Below are 20,485 nucleotides of genomic sequence, written 5' to 3' on the forward strand. Positions count from 1 at the left end.
TTATTATTATTATTATTATTATTATTATTATTATTATTATTACCAGTGAGAGAAGTGGGAAAAAACCAGAGGCGATATGCTACCCCAAGATTTTCCTCTGGTATACCTCGATTTAAAAAAGGCATATCCCCTTCCTTACAACAAAGACATAAATGATGTATACAATAAATTGTTTCGTGCAGTCAGTAACGCGAATCTTTTAAGCTTACGCAACACATTACATTTCTTAATAAAATAATTTCAATTTACTTCGGTTATTTACTAGATCATTTTACAATATCCTTTGAGACATATCATTTAATATAATTTTAAAACTTCAAAGTGCCTTACTTAATTATTAATAAAAAGTGCAACAAAAAATGACACATTGGCAACAATGGCCACCACAAGTTACAGACCACAGCCTTCTATACTTGAAATACTACCGTTGTAAACATTCCAGGGGTTGAGCTTATCAAATAATCGTGTCTACACACTGAATAGCCTACAGTTCCAGAAGGCTGTGGTTTAGATTTACGAAGCAAACAGATAGTACTCTTTGCTGTGAAGGAATGTATAAACAAATTTTTACGATCACATTTTTTCAGTGACGGTATGTCATTTTTCATTAACGGTATATTTTCTGGCCATAGAAACCAGTGGCGGTATTCCATACCATTGCATACCGTCTCACTTCCCTCACTGATTATTACTACTAGAAAACAATAATATTCTTCTTGGCTAGGTTAGAATCAGATAACCTCGAATCTAACGACGAGTGTATGATATCCATTATAACAGGGCTGGGCACATTACGTGATTCTGAGAAATGAGCGCTGTATGCTTTAAAGAGCGGTTCTTCCGAGCGCTGTGACGTATGAATACTGTACGTCATTCAGTGTCGGTCCAGTGGTGACTCTGCAGTATGATGTCGAATTTTGAAGACGGAGCTTCCGCTCATACACTAAAGCGGCCCGCTACTCCCAATACGTTTAATGTATCTTGGGAGGAGGAGTTCTTTTTGGTAGAGAGTAGTGGATTAGCAAAGTGTTTAATTTGTCATAAAACACTCCAACTGATTAAGAAGTTCAATATCCAACGGCATTATTCTTTACAACATGCTACTGAATATGACAAATATGTTGGTAATGAACGCCATAAATTAATACAACTTTAAAACAATTTTCTCAGGTACATTAGCTAAAGCAGGGAGATGCACTATCACCTTTACTTTTTAACTTCGCTCTAGAATATGCCATTAGGAAAGTTCAAGATAATAGACAGGGTTTGGAGTTGAATGGACTACATCAGCTTCTTGTCTATGCGGATGACGTGAATATGCTAGGAGAAAATCCACAGACGATTAGGGAAAACGCGGGAATTCTAGTTGAAGCAAGTAAAGCGATAGGGTTGGAAGTAAATCCCGAAAAGACTAAGTATATGATTATGTCTCGTGACCAGAATATTGTACGAAATGGAACTATAAAAATTGGAGATTTATCTTTCAAAGAGGTGGAAAAATTCAAATATCTTGGAACAACAGTAACAAATATAAATGACACTCGGGAGGAAATTAAACGCAGAATAAATATGGGAAATGCCTGTTATTATTCGGTTGAGAAGCTTTTGTCATCTAGTCTTCTGTCAAAAAATCTGAAAGTTAGAATTTATAAAACAGTTATATTACCGGTTGTTCTGTATGGTTGTGAAACTTGGACTCTCACTTTGAGAGAGGAACAGAGATTAAGGGTGTTTGAGAATAAGGTTCTTAGGAAAATATTTGGGGCTAAGAGGGATGAAGTTACAGGAGAATGGAGAAAGTTACACAACGCAGAACTGCACGCATTGTATTCTTCACCTGACATAATTAGGAACATAAAATCCAGACGTTTGAGATGGGCAGGACATGTAGCACGTATGGGCGAATCCAGAAATGCATATAGAGTGTTAGTTGGGAGGCCGGAGGGAAAAAGACCTTTGGGGAGGCCGAGACGTAGGTGGGAAGATAATATTAAAATGGATTTGAGGGAGGTGGGTTATGATGGTAGAGACTGGATTAATCTTGCTCAGGATAGGGACCAATGGCGGGCTTATGTGAGGGCGGCAATGAACCTCCGGGTTTCTTAAAAGCCAGTAAGTAAGTAAGTACATTATATTAGAGTATCTATTTGATATTTATATTGCATTATAAGTTATTATACGTGTAGTAATATATAATTTTAAATTATACAAGTATTATATCATAATATAGTATATTACAGTTTGATATATCATATCATATATATCATATATCATATTATATAAAGTTACATATTACATTATATTATATGATATTATATTATATTATAAATACCCTACCATTATGTCTGATTGTAATCATTTATGTTTATATTATTAATAGCCTACCATTATGTAACTATTAAAGCACTGTGCGTATGGGTTATGTAAATAAGCCTAATGATTTGTGTGTGTGCATAGAGCGAAGTTTATTTCATTAAATTAATAAGAGTGTTATAAATTCTGTACTGTACAATGGATTGATGTAATATCCTTATAAACTATTATGTACTGACAGACTGAATGACTAGAACAACAGTGGTTCTTGTTATATTAATGCAGGAAAGGTAAATGCGAGTCCGCCACTGCGTGAGCGTTCTGCTCTGGCTTGGAATTGAAGTGCCTTGCGGAGCGAGAGCAGCTCTGGCCGACTAAATGGAGCCGCTCTCATGCCCGGCCCTGCATTATAACATATCGTGAAAGATGAAGATGATGATGATGATAAATATCATACAGAATGCGAAGTATTACTACATAAAGATATTCCAGAATAACCTTTGGCTTATTAACTCCATCCCGTCACGCCAACCGCTGTTTCATTCCTCTCGACTCACTACGGAAAATAGCCTAGTCTGAAATAATCACCGACTTCGTATCGCACTAAGAGAACATTGTCAATAAACGCGATGCAAACAGAGCCCTTTGCAGGATTCACGTATTCGCAGGGATACCCAGCGTTTTTGTTTTAATTAAGTTAGCAAGCATACCAACTTTCAGATATGATTCCGAAGTTCGTAAACAACGATAGTGCTTCAACTTGAGATAACCTACAATAACAGGGGTGTGAAAGCAGCTCCCTCGGAACGAGATTCAGAATGGGAACTTTTTTTCTTTTCCAGTACAGTACAAAACACGATACTGAGGCTTTAGTTCCAAACTTGTGAAGAAAATTGTTGATTTGCAACAAAACTCTGATAACGCGGCTGGATTCTGAGGCACGATTATCATAAAGTGAATATAAGAAATTAATTTTAAGTACAGATGTTTGGATAGATCTTATCTTTACGGAACTGGGAGTCCAGCTGTCCTACATTTTTACAACGTATTTTTGTTACGAATGAGAATTTAATGAGGTCGTGGGAAATTTAGAACAGACAGAAGTTTGCATTTCGCGATTGTCTGTATCAAGAGTGATAACAACAAATTGTAGCGAAAACTGAGGGACTTTATTTCCAATATTATTAATGGCATCAGCTTATTGTCTTGGCAGTTCCAAGTCTGCACAAAATGAGAGGGAAAATGATGTTTACATCGCCCCGAACGTCCTCTACTATTGTCGCATACTTAGCCCCATACGTTCTCTATAAATCAGCTCAAAAAGTACAGTTTCCCTGAAAAAGGATGAGACGATTGAACATTCCTAAGTCTCAGATGTGAGACACTGCGCATGATCGGAGACCAGAGCACTGATACACAAGATAACGAATATTGAGTTACTTAAATTCAGACTATTTGGTTTGTTACTAGCATCGTTCCGAAATTCACTTCAAAAACTGCAAAAAATATGATAATATTATGTAAATGAAAGATAAATATATACATAAATCGTGTAGTTAAATCGACAATGGACCTTCATGACTAGATCGACACTCCACACAGAAAGGAAAGCTTTCATGTCGTTTCAATAGCTCAGACGGTAAGACTTCTGCGTGTTGTGTAGAAGAGTGCGAGTTCGATTCTTAGTCTATACAACGATTTTTTTGTCTAAATAACGTTGAAATAGCTAAGTAACGTTGAAATAGAGGTTTACAAAGTCCTGAGATTAAGTGTTAATGATCGCAAACAATACAAAATTACAAGTTATAATATTATAAACGTTAATCTAATGAATGCATTTATACACACACATATACAATGTAAATGCATATATATTAAAAACTAACAATTAAAATGAAATTATAAAAATATATATAATAATAGACAAACTTTTACAAAGGTTTAGAGTCCTTAGGCTATGTAATTTGTTGAGTAATTATTACAATATTTTATTAATAGCTTTCCCATATGTGTAAGAAATGCACTCGCACAAAACAATTTTTGTTAAAAGTATGGCTTTAGATTATTTCATTCTCACACCTTTAGTTAATTTTAACTATTTTATCTACGTGTTTGCAATAGTGTTTAATTTAGTATGCATTCAATTTTATTCATGTTATGATTGAATGGAAAAGCACTGTTGCAGTTATTGACTAATTACATATATTAATACTAATTATTAAATGCATCTGTTAAGTAACCAATTGCAGTATCTTTTGCAAAATCTTGAATGTTTAAGTTGTCAATAATATTTCTGTACTATATACTATAATACGTTAAAAGAATTTGCAATAGATTTGGGATTCTCTACTTTATAATCATTGGTTTTAGTGAAAAAATATTTTCTTTCTTAGGATATCTACAAGTTTAAATTTAATAATATTCCGAATAGATTTAATTGCATTATCTGAATTTTGTACTTTTCTATTCAAATATATTCTATTTCCCTCTTTCATAATTTTTGATAAATTACTCTGTACTCCTTGCAGTATTTAAGAACATGAGGATCATTACATTGCAACTCATTACATATAGATTCTTCTTTTTAATACATGAGATTTTGAAGTCCCTGCGTTATCTACATGTTTTTACTTTTGAATTTTTCACAAGATTGAGTGGAGAAAATCCACTGAAGTAATTATGAAATTAAGTGAAAAATGCAATACATTAACTCTTAATATCAGTAGTACCAGTATCATATACGTTTTTCCAAGATTCCTTTTTGTAGACATAAATGTAAATAATCATTAGATACAACATTTACGATCCTTTCTTAGTTTTTAAATTAATATTTTGAAATTGTTCAGTGACATTGGAAACACTTAGGATTTGTTTATCATGTTCAGACAAGCCATTGATTATAGGTTCTGTCGAAAAGGAATTCAGTCTAATTCTGTGTACAAAACATTTATCAATGGCTGTGCTACTTCAGCTTAGATTTAATTTGATTAGTTTCGCAACAGTTGGACTTCCTGTTATATCCTGTTATTTAGATATTTAATTTAGGGTTGATTTATTAACTCTTACTATGCAAGATGCCTCTTATTTCAATAATTCTATATCACGTTAAATAGTCATTGTCTACACTAAAGTATTATCGTCATCCCTCATTTCTCATCGTAATGGCGAACCGACGTGACATGAGACAGCGAATTATAGCTCTAGTTGAGGCTGGATATGGGGCTAGATCTGCTGGCCGTTTGGTCGGTGTTCCTGGAAGTACAGCCCCGAGGTGGGTTATCGTTACCAAAATTTAGGGGAGGTCGAAAATCGCCCTATTCCTGGGCGTCCGCGGATTTCTTCATTGGAAGAGGATGCTCTCTTATTCGAGACAGTTCGACAGGACCCCTTTCTGACTGCTAACGAAATAAGAGCAGTATCTAACTTTCCCGGCTCTTCACAGACTGTGATCAGCAGGTTGAGGAACCGCGGTATTAGGAGCCGGAGGGCTGTGCAAATGGAAATATTGGGGGAAGCACAAGCTGTCGACCGTCTTGCCTTCGCTACCAATCGAGTGGATTTCGATTGGAGAAATGTAATTTTCTCCGACGAAACAACCATCTCGAGTGATTACGAAGGTCCTGTCCGTGTCTATCGTGAGGATGGTCTCCGACATGACCAGCGCTATGTGCACCGACGTGAAAGATCGGGGCGCTTTAGCATATCGTGTTGGGGGTGGATGTCTTACGATGGACCTGGCGTTATAGAAGCATCTATAGCCGGTTTAATGCGGGAACTTACGAGCACATCCTGGAAAATATATTCCTTCCCTCCTCCCGAGTACGTTTTCCCGAAGGAACATTGCTCTTCCAGCAGGATAGCCATCCCGTGCACTATGCTGCAAGCATTCAAAGATGGTTTCAAAGGAGACCCGAGATCGAAATCATTAATTGGCCTCCGAAGTCACCTGATTTGAATGTCATCGAAAATTTATGGGTGGAATTGAAAAAGAGAAGGATAGTCCCTATGCCCACCGACGCCCTCGAAATCGAGACGAATTGTGGGATCAAGTTGTTGACACCTGGGAAGATCTCGCCGGGGATCAGAACTTATTTCACAATCTCGTGACATCCATGCCGGATCGACTTAGAGCTGTAATAGAAGCTGATGGCATGTGGACAAGATTTTAAGTTAACAGGTCTCTTTTTGTTTCTTATGATTTTTGTTTGAGGAAGAATACTTTTAACTTCCAAGTAAGTTTTATTTTTTTTTGACGAGGTTCAGCCAACTTGTAAAACCCAGAAATTGGGCATAAATTATTCCATATTTTTCGACAAATTAGACAGTCGAGGAACTCTGAACAAATTAATTACACCTCAATAAAAAAAAGTTTTACCCGGGATCGAACACGAGACGATTCAGTTATACAGCGGAACCAACACGCTACTATGTGAGCTACCGAGACAAGACAGTGACAGCAGCAGTCCAGAATGTAGATCCTTTAGCAGGCATTTGCCATTCGGTACAGTGAAGCAATGATATTTTGTGACTCGAGCTATGTTGTGAAATCCTGGCCTTAAATGGCAGTCTTCTTCGTGATCCTTATTCTGGTCCTTGTCCTTGTTGTGGTCCTTTTAACAATTCTTGTACTATTTCTCATGTTATGTATCGTTACGTCGATATCGAGTGAACCGCGCTGTAGAACTTTAACTTCCGACGACCAAGAATCGTCTCATTCTTTTTAAGGGTAACTGTACGTGTTTTAGGAAATTCGTTCCAAACATCATACGGCCGTAATTACTGATACAATATAGTAAAAGGAGATTTTATTCTTAAGGGATAAGTTTAGCGCCTGAAGCGTAACCGATGGTGCTATTTTCATGAGAGAATAAGATGTATTTATTCTCCCTTTCATACAATATTTTACGCATTGTTGCTATCTAAAATAGAATAAATAAGAACATTTTAATTTTAAATTGTAGGCCTAAGCTTCGTACTGTGTAGTTTTGAGTGATAAATGAATGAATGTGTGAATTTTATTAGGAGAGAGTTGAGTAGTATCGGACAACGGGTAATATCGGACAGTGAGTTTCTTTCATCTACCACCAGATGATAGTACCTGAATGACATGGTTACGTTTCTGAGATGTCGCAGACAGAAACGTAACCATGTTATTCAGGTACTACCATCTGGTGGTATGTATGTATGTATTTATTTACACTGCAAGTGGGCAAGCACCCGGTGGCAGTGGTATATACAATATTAACAATACACAGTTAAAATGATAAGCTATACACAATAAAATTTACAATACATAATACAATTTACAACACATATACAATATTATACACAATACAATAAGAATACACAATACAATTTAACACAATAATAATAAAACATAAAATAAAACACCTAATTTTACAACACAACCTACATAATTATCTATAGGTCCTACATAAGTTTCAATAGTCTTTCACTTTACTCTCATCTCATTCCCTGTAGTGGCACTATGACGCATTTCACTGACACTTTAGCACACATTTCACTGACACTCTGTAACACATTTCACTGACACTATAGAACACATTTCATTGACGCTATAAATTATCACTGATCGGAACTGTTCACTGCACTGTAAAACCATAACTTCACTGACTCACCTCGCTTCACTGATACAACAGTTCAAATAAGTCAAATAATTGCATTCTTATGCATACTTATAAACAGAACTACATTTAAACTAAACATTTCTAGTCTAAGGCCCTCTTACACGCTATTTTTAAATAATTTACAATTCAAACCAAGGAAGTAAACTCGTCAGGCTAGATAAATACATGTCACCTTAAAAAATTAAATGTTGAATGTCACCTTAATTTTAATTTTCACTTTATACACAACTCTTTAAATTATTCTTGAATCTCCTTAAGGAAGGACAGCCCTCAAAGACCGCTGCAGGTAGGTCATTCCAATCATTTATAGTTCTATTTAAAAATGAGAATTTACCTACATCCGTTTTCTGTTTCCTACATTTGATTTTAAAATCATGATCGTTCCTACCATAGTACGTTGGCTTTTCTAACCGAGCCGTTATGTCTACCCATGCTTTCTGACCTAGATGTGCTCTATACAATGATGAAAGAAACGCACTGTCCGATATTACCCGATGTCCGATACTATCCAAATCTTTCCTATATGTAATGTGTTGGTTGTCAAGGAGAGAGGGATATAATTGTACAATATTGTGATACAAGTATAACAAGTGCATTATAATAGAAGCGAGGAAAAGTAAGAAATGACGAAACGAAGTTTAGTCTTTTCTATGTATTTCCGAGATTTTCGTACGCACTTAATACGTACTTTATACTATTTTTGAACGATCATATTTTTTAGAACAATTACAAATACTGTATAAATTTTAGGATATTTTAAAACTGAAAATAAGGAGTAAATTTATTTTTCAAGAACCTTGCGTATTTTTGGTAGGTTATTTTACGACGCTTTATCAACATCTCAGGTTATTTAGCGTCTGAATGATATGAAGGTGATATAGACGGTGAAATGAGTCCGGGGTCCAGCACCGAAAGTTACCCAGCATTTGCTTATATTGGGTTGAGGGACAATCCCGGAAAAACCTCAACCAGGTAACTTGCCCCGACCGGGAATCGAACCCGGGCCACTTGGTTTCACGGCCAGACGTTCTGACCGTTACTTCACAGGTGTGGACCTTTGCGTATTAGTGTCATTGCAGGTCAATAGGTAATTATGTAACGACGAGTATAGATTTTTGTTGATGTTCTTCCATTAGTCGATGTAACTATTCCGTATTGAAAGGAGTGATATTTTGCTAAAAATATTAGTAAAAGTTAGTGTTATAATACATCCGATACATCATGACAGCTAAAATGATTGAAAATGATGATTCTAACATGTCCGTGAATATAAATATGCCTATTGATGAATTGTAGAAAATTAGCTGTAATTATTCATTAGTATTGTTATGTCCTATAACAGCACTAGTGCGGTTATGAGTTGTACAATGTTTCTATAGCAACCAGTCAGCGTGTTGTAAATCCAACTTACAAGATCTGTCAACAATAGCGGTAAGTACAACAAAAACACGATCGTGCATAATATGAATTTCTTTATTAGGTCGTCCGTCTGTCTTTGCAGTTGACCATAAAGATTCGGGATAAAAATAAAAATAATTTTATAATCATCAAATTAGACAGAAATAACAAAAATACAATGTAAATTAACAATTAAATTTTAATTGATTTCTAAGGATAAAGTCAACTGTTTAGGTTGACATGATCGACGAAATACAGAGCAGTTTAGATAATTTATAATCAACAGTAATCTCACTAGAGGTTTTGATTTATCTAGAGAAAATCAAAACTCGAGTGGGATTTAATTGACTATTACACGATTAGAAGAAAGTATATGAAGATTAGAAGTAACGAAGTACTCCAATACAATAAAATATTAATTGACTTACGAAAATACAACTGTCTTCAAATGTATTATTGTATCATCTCAATATTACAAATATTATGCTAGATGACAGTTGTGTGTTATGTTTAGCTGTTTTCTTGTTATCAGTTGTGCCAACTATGGAATCTTCATTGAACTCTATGAACGGTTACTAGTCAAGAAGGCTTTGTTGATTCAGTTTCATTTTTATTAAAAAGTTGCATTCCACTTCAATTATCCGGATCCCAGTAATCAACGTCAGTTGACAGATGTTTTTCAATAAATCTTAGTATTAAACAATCTCTGACATGTGACTATTCATAATATCATACAGCAGAAGCTATAACATTACCTATTATAAACAAGTGTTACAAAAGTTTTAATTAGGGATGAGGAAATAAACAAGAAACGTTTTAATTAACGATGTTGAAATAAAAAATAAACATTAATAATTTTAAAAGAACAATTATTGAAAGTAGGTACAATTTTCAAATTTGAATGTTTTAGTGGTTGGTGGTTCAGTTGATGTTATATTAGACGTGTGCGTAAAAGAAGTTGAACTCGTTGATGCACATGGTGTATTCCTCAATTTATTCAGGATTTCCGAATGATGCTCTTCATTTATTTGTAAATAGGATTTCAGGGAAGATGCATAGCTATGACCAGTGATCTTTATTTATTGTTGTTCTTGAATGCTAATGCGAGTCATATTTGAAAGTGCTGTGCATCGACTGGAGTGGTTTGTATTTTTTTTTTTTTTTTTTGACGTGCAGACCAATGCAGTTTGAAATGTTGGCAAACAAAGAAACAAATACTAGGGTAGTGATAAAAATAAACAAATGCTAGGGACACAATAAAATTTAAAAAATGCTAGGGACGCGATAAAATTGTGCGATAAGAAGCCATAATTGGTTGAAAGACGTCCTTTCGTACCGTTTTTTTGGTCAAAAGTAGTATGACGTAGTAAAAGTGTAATAGTCACTGTAAAAGCACATTAATTTATTTCTGCACTAATAATAAAAATTTACCAGAAATTTGGAAATATATTTATTGCGATAAACATTTACAATTTTTTATTGCAATATAATTTTTCTTGGAATGTGAAAAATATCATATAATTACAATAATGGCGAGATGTCCGATTTTAGGTCGTTCAAATGTTGCATTATGTTGTGGACATTATTAAGGGGCTCATTTATTTTCCTTATCCTTCCATTTATTCCATCAATTACACAACATGAATTCAATGAACTTTTCGACATAAATTCTTGTAGTATAGCCTAATTACTACAAGAATTTATGTTAAACGGTACTTTCGTATCAGTTAATTTAACCAGGTTTTTTTTAGTCTGTGACGTAAACCAGATAATAAACTTTACGTAAATAATATTTCCGCCTATGGCTTATCTACTTCAAAGTATTTTATTTTAATTTGTTTTTTTTTTCACAAACGTTTTCGCGCTACTTCGAACATCTTCAGGTCTTAAAATTAGAACATGAAACAAGTTAATTTAAATACGCAAACAATGGACATACAGGACTCCTTCAAAAGACCTTTCCAGTTTCGAACCCATGTAATTTACGTTCTATGACTCTGAGATGCGTGAAAAGAGCACCACTGGAAAGAGAAACTCAAAAAGTTCAGTTGTAGCAACATTGGTTTCCTAGTTGGTAACACTGCCTCATAATAGCGTATCCGAATCAGAATCCGCGTACCTATTTTCATGTACCTCAGATTCATATTCCATAAATTCTATCTATGGCTCTTCGGCCCGTTTTCGGTCCATGGCCTCCCCAATTCTTCCTCTCCATTCTTCTCTGTCCCTTGCTGTCACCTTCCAGTCCCGCAATGGCAGCAAACTGGCAGTATCTTCTTGATCCATATCCTCCCATCTATTCCATGGTCTTCCAACAGGTCCTTTTCCTCCATAATGCCCCTCTAAAGTTCTCCTTGGTATAACATAAATTACACGTGTTAAAAACCGGAAAAGTCTTTTGCAGGAGCCCTGTATATTAGGCATAATTTATATGACTTGTCCAAGTTTTGAAAAGGAAGTCAAGGTTAGAATAAGCAATAATTTATGTCAAAAATATTAATCTAAAAATATACAAGTTGAAATCAAGATTAAAATATCTTAAGTAAGTGTTTACTTGCGATTATGCAGCCTTTATAATCAAAACTTATTTCAGTAGAAGTAATACTCGTATAAGTACATTTATATTGTTTTGCCAATGTTAGAGATTTTGTACGTTTTCGTATATGTGTTTAAAAACAAATCTAAGATTTTGAATCTTTTTTACATTACAAAGTGAATAGGCCTATATTATTGTGAATATGCAGAAATGTGAAGGGCCATCACGACCGATATAAGCTAATGGAATAAATATCATATCATATCATATCATATCATATCATATCATATCATATCATATCATATCATATCATATCATATCATATCATATCATATCATATCATATCATATATCATATATCATATCATATCATATCATATATCATATATCATATCATATCATATCATATCATATCATATATCATATATCATATCATATCATATCATATCATATCATATCATATCATATATTATATCATATCATATCATATATATCATATCATATATCATATATCATATTATATTATATCATATCATATATCATATCATATTTATTTAACTAGCTAGCTAGTGAGTACAAATTAAAATTATAAAACAAACATGTTTCCAGCCACTACTGTAAGAGCCAGGCTCGTGTACGGTGCAGTCCTAGCCAATAATATAACAAAATTTACAAGGACAGTTTACTAAATACAGTAAGTAACTGAATTCAAACCAATAAAGAACATACAAGAACAAAAAAAGAAGAAAGAGAAAAAGAGAGAAAAAACATAGTTATATCATATCATATCATATCATATCATATCATATCATATCATATCATTTCATATCATATCATATCAAATCATATCATATCATATATCATATCATATCATATATCTCATATCATATCATATCATATCATATCATATCATATCATATATCATATCATATCATATCATATTTATTTAACTAGCTAGCAAGTGAGTACAAATTAAAATTATAAAACAAACATGTTTCTAGCCACTACTGTAAGAGCCAGGCTCGTGTACGGTACGGTCCTAGCCAATAATATAATAAAATTTACAAGGACAGTTTACTAAATACAGTAAGTAACTGAATTCAAACCAATAAATAACATACAAGAACAAAAAAAGAAGAAAGAGAAAAAGAGAGAAAAAACACTTATATCATATCATATCATATCATATCATATCATATCATATCATATCATATCATATCATATCATATCATATCATATATCATATCATATCATATCATATCATATCATATCATATCATATCATATATCATATCATATCATATATATCATATATCATATCATATTTATTTAACTAGCTAGCTAGTGAGTACAAATTAAAATTATAAAACAAAAATGTTTCTAGCCACTACTGTAAGAGCCAGGCTCGTGTACGGTGCGGTCCTAGCCAATAATATAACAAAATTTACAAGGACAGTTTACTAAATACAGTAAGTAACTTAATTCAAACCAATAAATAACATACAAGAACAAAAAAAGAAGAAAGAGAAAAAGAGAGAAAAACATACTTATATCATATCATATCATATCATATCATATCATATCATATCATATCATATCATATCATATCATATCATATCATATCATATCATATCATATCATATATCATATCATATCATATCATATCATATCATATCATACCATATCGTATCATATCATATCATATCATATCATATCATATCATATCATATCATATCATATCATATCATATCATATCATATCATATCATATATCATATCACATCATATCATATATTATTGTGAATATTGTTGAACAAGTACAATTTTATTTGACATGAGAGACGATTGTCACAGTTGTGTCGAGTATTATGACTTGAAATTATGTTTTGCTAATTGTGTCATTCTGTACTATAAGTTAAATAATTTGATAAGGAGTGAAAAATAGTGTTGGAGTAATGATCTGTAATAAAATATTTTAAAGGTCAAAAAGTTTTTATACTTACGAGGCTACGATATTTCCTGATTATTTCCAAGTCAGATGTATCAAGACGACTGCGCTCACTATTTTATATTACAAGTCAAGCATACGCTCGGCGGATGTACCGGTATATGTTATGTAAAGACCATTTTCTGTGTAGGTTGTATAGGGGATTCCATAAATTGTGTAACTGTTCATTTATTAAATTTCCTTCACTGTAATGGATTTCTGCTGTGAAAACAGTGTTATTCGTGTATTTAAATTGCTAACTTATTTCATGTTCTAATTTTAAGACCTGAAGATACTCGAAGTACAGCGAAAACGTTTGTCAACAAAAACAAATTAAAATAAAATACTATGAAGTAGATAAGCCACAGACGGGAGTATTATTACATAAAGCTATGACGTAGGGTTAATAATCCACAAGCATAAAGCACGCTGAAGTTAATGAATTATACTGTATCTCCAGTACCCAAGTATGAAAATGTGTCTACAATAAGGAATTTAAGGCAGAAGGCGGTTTTTTGCTTTTTACACTAGAAGATAGTTATAAAATCAATGTAGAGAGATATGGCGGCTAATATGACGATCATATGATTTGGAAAATATCCACATACCCATAAAGTTTATTTTTTATTTATTTATTTATTTATTTATTTATTTATTTATTTATTTATTTATTTATTTATTTATTTCAAATATACAGAATAAAGAAATATCATTACAAAACAAAGAGAAATACAAATAAAATATATACTGAACACATACTGTAAAATATTCTCTCCCTAACTTTTATTCTACAATAATTCTGTCGTAATATGTATTCTCTCTCTTTCCCTCTCTTAAATGTTGTGCAGGGAAGAGAAAATTTCTCATAACAATCTTGAACTATTAAAAACACATAAATACGTGTGATGTGTTTAGATATTACTCTTTATAAATGTTCACTTTTTAAGCTGTGCTTTTTGTACAACCTTCATTTTTCTTCCAGAACTCCATGTGTACTGTTCCAGAAGATATAATCTGAATGCGTTCTCTTTTGGTAACCGTCTCACTGATTGCCTGAGGTCTTATTTGTATTCCATTGTGCAAGAACTTTTCATTTCGAGACATGAAAGGAACAGATTCACTTCCATAGACATTGCGAACGCCGCTTCCTGCTGAAACTTCCATTATAGCTAGTGTGGTAGGATTCACAGAAATCGATTGTCTGCATCGAGATATCCCTTCGAAACTTTATTAAAAACAAACCTCTCATATACGGAAAGCAGTTAAAAGAAGATAGATTCCATTGCGGATTTATTATATATAGGCCTGTATATAAATCATGTATTTAAGTGGAATCTTGAATAATATTGCATTACAAGAGCTAAGATAGTCTATTACAGCAAGCAAGAAACCTCTCATTTTCAAATTGGAATTATTACAAGGATAGATCACAGAGTAGTTGATGAAGATTCTTTAGGAGAAGAAATAACAAGTAAAGATACACTCCAGCATTAAATACATAAAACAAAGAAGACTGCAAGAACTCCAGAATACCTAAAAGATAGTCTATAATACGGCAGAATATATATGTGAGAAAATACTGAAGTCAGGGTTTTCAGTCCGTTATGAGAGCAGTTTTTACTTAGAGGCTGAAGAGAGCAAACACAACCAGAATTAAGAGGCTGGATTAGAACAATGAAATACATGTTCTGGGAAAAATGTACAAATATACGTAAAGCCTATAGCATCGTCCGTCCGTGACACGACAGCCCATGAAGACCCAAGACTCAGTTCCAATGATATTGATTTATTTTCAGGAACAGATGATATATTTAAGCTAAGCTAAGAAGTTACTTCTCTCTCTCTCTCTCTCTCTCTCTCTCATCATATTCAGTGTATTCAGATTATTCAGTTTACTCATTGTATATTTTATAGTAATCTGCTGCAAATATAAATTTGTTTCACATTATTAACTATTTTCTTGTAAGATAAAGATGTTAAGAAGGTGCTTTTATGGGCAATAATGCCTGTGCACTTATAAATTTATTATCTAATGGCTAGTACATGATATTTACAATCACTGAGTGAGGGAAAACAAGAAATGTATGAACAAAACTACGAATTAAATAATAAAAAACATTCGGGCTCTGGCTTCCCAGTAGCGGTCGACTTCCTTGGAGGATTTCAGAGCAGGGCATTTTGCAAGATGTCTGTCCATGTCTTCCTGTTGATGGCACAAAATGCAGGCTGGTGAGGGCAGGCTGCCAAGACGATTGAGGTGTTTACCCAGGACGTCATATTCAGTTTCAAGGCGAAAGCTTGCAACCGCTAGTCTTCTGGGTTCAGTAGGTATATCCTTCAGTAATTTCTTACGTTGTTGCGAAATGTTTATGTCCAATTCTTGTTGGTGATTATTATTTTGGTAGTTGCTTGGTATATTGTTTTACTGAGTTAAATAACAAAGGTTTCCGTGGGTTTATTTTGAGATTGGCACCCTTCTTAGCGAATGTAGATTACAATGTCCTGGGATCCATTGTAACACAACTGTTTTGTCATGTTCTTTTAAAGTTGCAAGTACTTATAAATAAATAAATAAATAAACAAATAAGTAAATAAGTAAATAAATAAGTATATAAATAAATAATTAGGTAACTAAGTAAATAACTAATTTAGTAAATAATTAAATTAATTAAATAAGTAAATAAATATAAATAAATATTGTATGACTTGAGGCTTTCCCGGCGTTTGATGTAGAATAACTCTTCTCGGGTTCTCAGCCAGGTGAGTTGGAGATTTGCTTCCAAGCTTTCGATGGCTAGCTCTGCCATCTTCTTCAGGGAATGAAGTGATGTGGGACCATGTCTAGCCGGTATATATATGCCATAGTAGTGCTTCCCGCTGCGGGCCAATCAGGAGCTAGTTCCTAGTCCCGATCGACAGGCGCATTCTGATTGGTGGAAGTAGTAGCCAATCAGGAGCTACTTGCTGGTCCCGACTGTCTGCCGTGTGCTGGTGGTATAAGCGTATTGATGGCAGCTTTCCATGCTGTACTCAGCTGTAGACTCCCGTCTCTGTTGAAATTATTGCCATTTAACTGGATTTCGATGGCTTCCTTGATAACCAAGTCCCAGTAACCTGATGTCTTGTCCAAGATGGTGGTAGCGCCGAAATCTATCTTGTGACCAGTTTCTAGGCTGCGTTGAGCGGGAAACCCTACTATTGCATATATACCGGCTAGACATGGTCCAGCATCACTTCATTCCCTGAAGAAGATGGCAGAGCTAGCCGTCGAAAGCTTGGAAGCAAATCTCCAACTCACTTGTCTGAGAACTCGAGAAGAGTTATTCTATAAATAAATAAACAAACAAATAAAGCCGACTAACCAGCTCTTGGCCTCACGTTCACATGCGGCAGCAGAGATGAACGATCATACAATCAGTACGGAAGTAACGTGTGGCCAGTACGATGATCCTCTCGGTTTTCGAAACCGGATTTCGATATCTACTGTACGATAGCTCGCCAAATTCATCACGATGCTGTGTAGGCATCGGTCCCATACACTGGCTGAAATTTCGTGAAAAAATTTCTTCCCCTATGATAATTAAAACCAGCTCTAATTCCGTAATGGTAAGATGCCTTAGATCACGACACTACGGCGCGAGACAGCCTTATATCATATTACATTTACAGTGAGAGAATACAAACATAATATTTTGTGCTGTAACACATGGACAAGTAATTCAATTACGCTATCGCATGCAGCCGACCTAATTTCAATTCTTGCCTGAACTAACTGCTAGTAACTTTATTGTAATTTACGAAAACATTGAGAAGTAGACTATATGTTATGTTTTACACATAGGTATTGTTTCTAAATAGACATAGAACGAAGAAAATATCTCTCTAATATTCGCAATTTAAACTTAGCAAGTTATTGCTTACATTTATTATCCCTTACATACTTCGCTTCTCTTTAATTTATAGAGAAGTTGTAGAAAAGCTTTCATCCATTGTTTGTCTTCCCTAGGGCAATACTTTCGCCATAGATGTTACATATTTAAAGGTACAGTAATAGTTTTATAGATGTGCAGAAGGAAATTCAAATCTAAGGAAGGAAAATTTTTAAAGAAAGAAACAAGCATTACAGTAAAGTGAAGTACGAAATGTATTCTGTGATGTCAACTGAAAGTATAAAAGATGCTTACCCTCCTCGTCCAAGAGAATGTTGTCTGGCTTGATATCCCTGCAACAAGAGAAAATATTCGTCTATTAGTATAATTAGGACATATTTTAACACAAACATTAACCTAAAAGCACACATTGCCGCCAGATTCAATATTACCTTCACATGTTTTTGAAACTCTAAAAACGAAGGAAGATTTTCTCATTTTAAAAATACATCTTTAAAAAATATTTAAATTGCTCGTATATTTTTATGCAATAGGCCTATTGAAAATCATGAGAATGCCTCATTGCAGGAGAGACTGAATTATTAAATGCACTTCCACATTGAGCCATCTGGTCTGGCGTTCCTTATGTAAACATTAGGGCCGTGACATCGGTATATTTGTATTAATTTGAGGTCGATTAAAGTTGAACAGACAACGCGTGACGTGTTTCAAGTACAGGCAGCGGAAGCGAATTTGACACACGCCTAAGCAAGCACTTTCCGTATTTTGTATACGATTATTGCGTATTATAAAATCAAGACAATACAATCATTGTTTAAAAGGATAGAAAGAATCATACAAATGTTTGACGGAATCGATGCAGCTTTCATAAGTAATGCCCAAACTCTTCTTGGTGACTCAAATATTAAAAAACAGTGTGAATATACTCGTATGTCATCTAATTTTGGATTTATCCCTTCTACAACCGAATGTCTCGAAAAAACTGGTGTGAAATTGGTGGAGTAAATTTCGATAGTAAATAATCTCATCTCAAAGGTGAATGATCTGCAAGATATAAGCAAAAAGGTATGTGCCAAAATGAACACAGTAACACACACACAAAAAAACGGTGGTTTCAATTCATTATGCAAACTTGCATGAGTTTTGTCACATGATTGTTATCAACTTGATGTAGAAATGGATGATGGGAAATATTTTACATATGCCCCCTTGGTTTCAGCCGATGTTGAACGCAGTTTTTCCGCATTCAAGTTATACTTTCCGACACTCGGCGTTCATTTTCATTAGAAACTTTGAAAATGAATGTTGTTGTTTATTGCAGCAGGAAACGAAACCAGGCAAACAACATGCAAGAATAGTAAGGCACGGAATAGATGTGATAAATTAATGTAACAGTTAAATATAGGGAAAACAAAATTGTACGCCATGTACGTTTTTGGCTTTCTAAAACTGTAATGCAAAACTATAAATATTAAAAAAAAAATCTTTTCATACTTCTGTTTTACCACATTTGTGACTATTTAAGTATAATTTCCAACAATTATTCTCAACCTCACCAGCATTTTAGACCTTTCCGTTATTAACCCTTATATACAATGTTTGTATTATCTTTATTTTGTAATACGCAATAATCGTATGAAAAACACGGAACGTGCTTGCTTAGGCGTGTGTCAAATTCGCTTCCGCTGCCTCTACTTGAAACACGTCGACTACATTCTGTCCGGCGTCGTGTGTTCACCTTCAATAGACCTCAAACTAGTAAAAATATACCGATGTCACGACCCTAGTAATCATACAAGACTACACTAATTATTGGGTTTGATATTTCCTAGGTTGAATTTTGACACTACTTAAATTGGATTATGTTAGTTTTCTTACAATTTAATACTAATTTATTGGCTGAGAACCAATCACATATTTTAAGGTCCAATCATATATTTTTATCAGAATGACCCACGTGATACATTTTTGAACAGGTCTTGACGAGCTTAATTGAAATATTGAATAATAAATACATAGCGCGCCATTAAAAAAACAATGTTAGTGTTCGTATTTCATTAACGCTACAAGATTGCCTCCTCATCAGTAGGGCTAGGATTTTGATGAAATTATCTTTTTTCTAGTAAGCCAGAAACATAGCTTCTTAAATATTTATATGTTATGTGATAAAGACATATTTGTTAGGGCATTTTTTGCATTTTTTGTCTGTTTCAACTCATAAGAGCATTTTTTGTTTTATTCAGTCATTTTTGAGTCATTTTCATTTAATTTTGGCCATAAATCCTCATTATTAATGTAAAATATTCTTTATTTTCTTTGATATTTTCTCTACATATTTTGTCCATTAATAAGTTACTCATTATTTTGTACAATATTTTAATATATTTTTTGCCATTTTAACGTAGTACACCCCATGTAATGGATCAGTCCACCACCCCTTCAATATAGACTCCTCTATCCCTGCTAGTTCTGGATAAGAGTGACCTTGTGGTGGGCTACATGGAAACTACATCAGATAAAATAATTAATTAAAGTGTACTACTTAGCAATAATTATGTAAAATTAAACCAACCTAAATGTTGGTACTAGAATTTAATTTAATTACTAGTCTAAATATTAGGGCCTAAGTAGTACAGAGGGGCAGAGAAGGCCTGACGGCCTTATCTCTACCAGGTTAAATAAATAAATCTAATCTAAATAAATCTAATCCAATCTA

The 20,485-nt window shown here is 33.8% G+C and overlaps 1 protein-coding gene across 1 annotated transcript in view; it reads right to left on the bottom strand.

Annotated features, from left to right (window-relative positions):
• Nucleotides 1-20,485, bottom strand: part of LOC138697768 (serine/threonine-protein kinase 32B) — a 413,746-nt gene that overhangs the window by 81,541 nt on the left and 311,720 nt on the right. Inside the window, exon 5 of the mRNA XM_069823257.1 lies at nt 18,064-18,101. Within this exon, the coding sequence (XP_069679358.1) occupies nt 18,064-18,101 (38 nt within the window). The remainder of the gene's footprint in view (nt 1-18,063; nt 18,102-20,485) is intronic.

This window comes from Periplaneta americana, chromosome 4 (assembly GCF_040183065.1).
Source record: "Periplaneta americana isolate PAMFEO1 chromosome 4, P.americana_PAMFEO1_priV1, whole genome shotgun sequence".
Lineage (NCBI taxonomy): Eukaryota > Metazoa > Arthropoda > Insecta > Blattodea > Blattidae > Periplaneta > Periplaneta americana.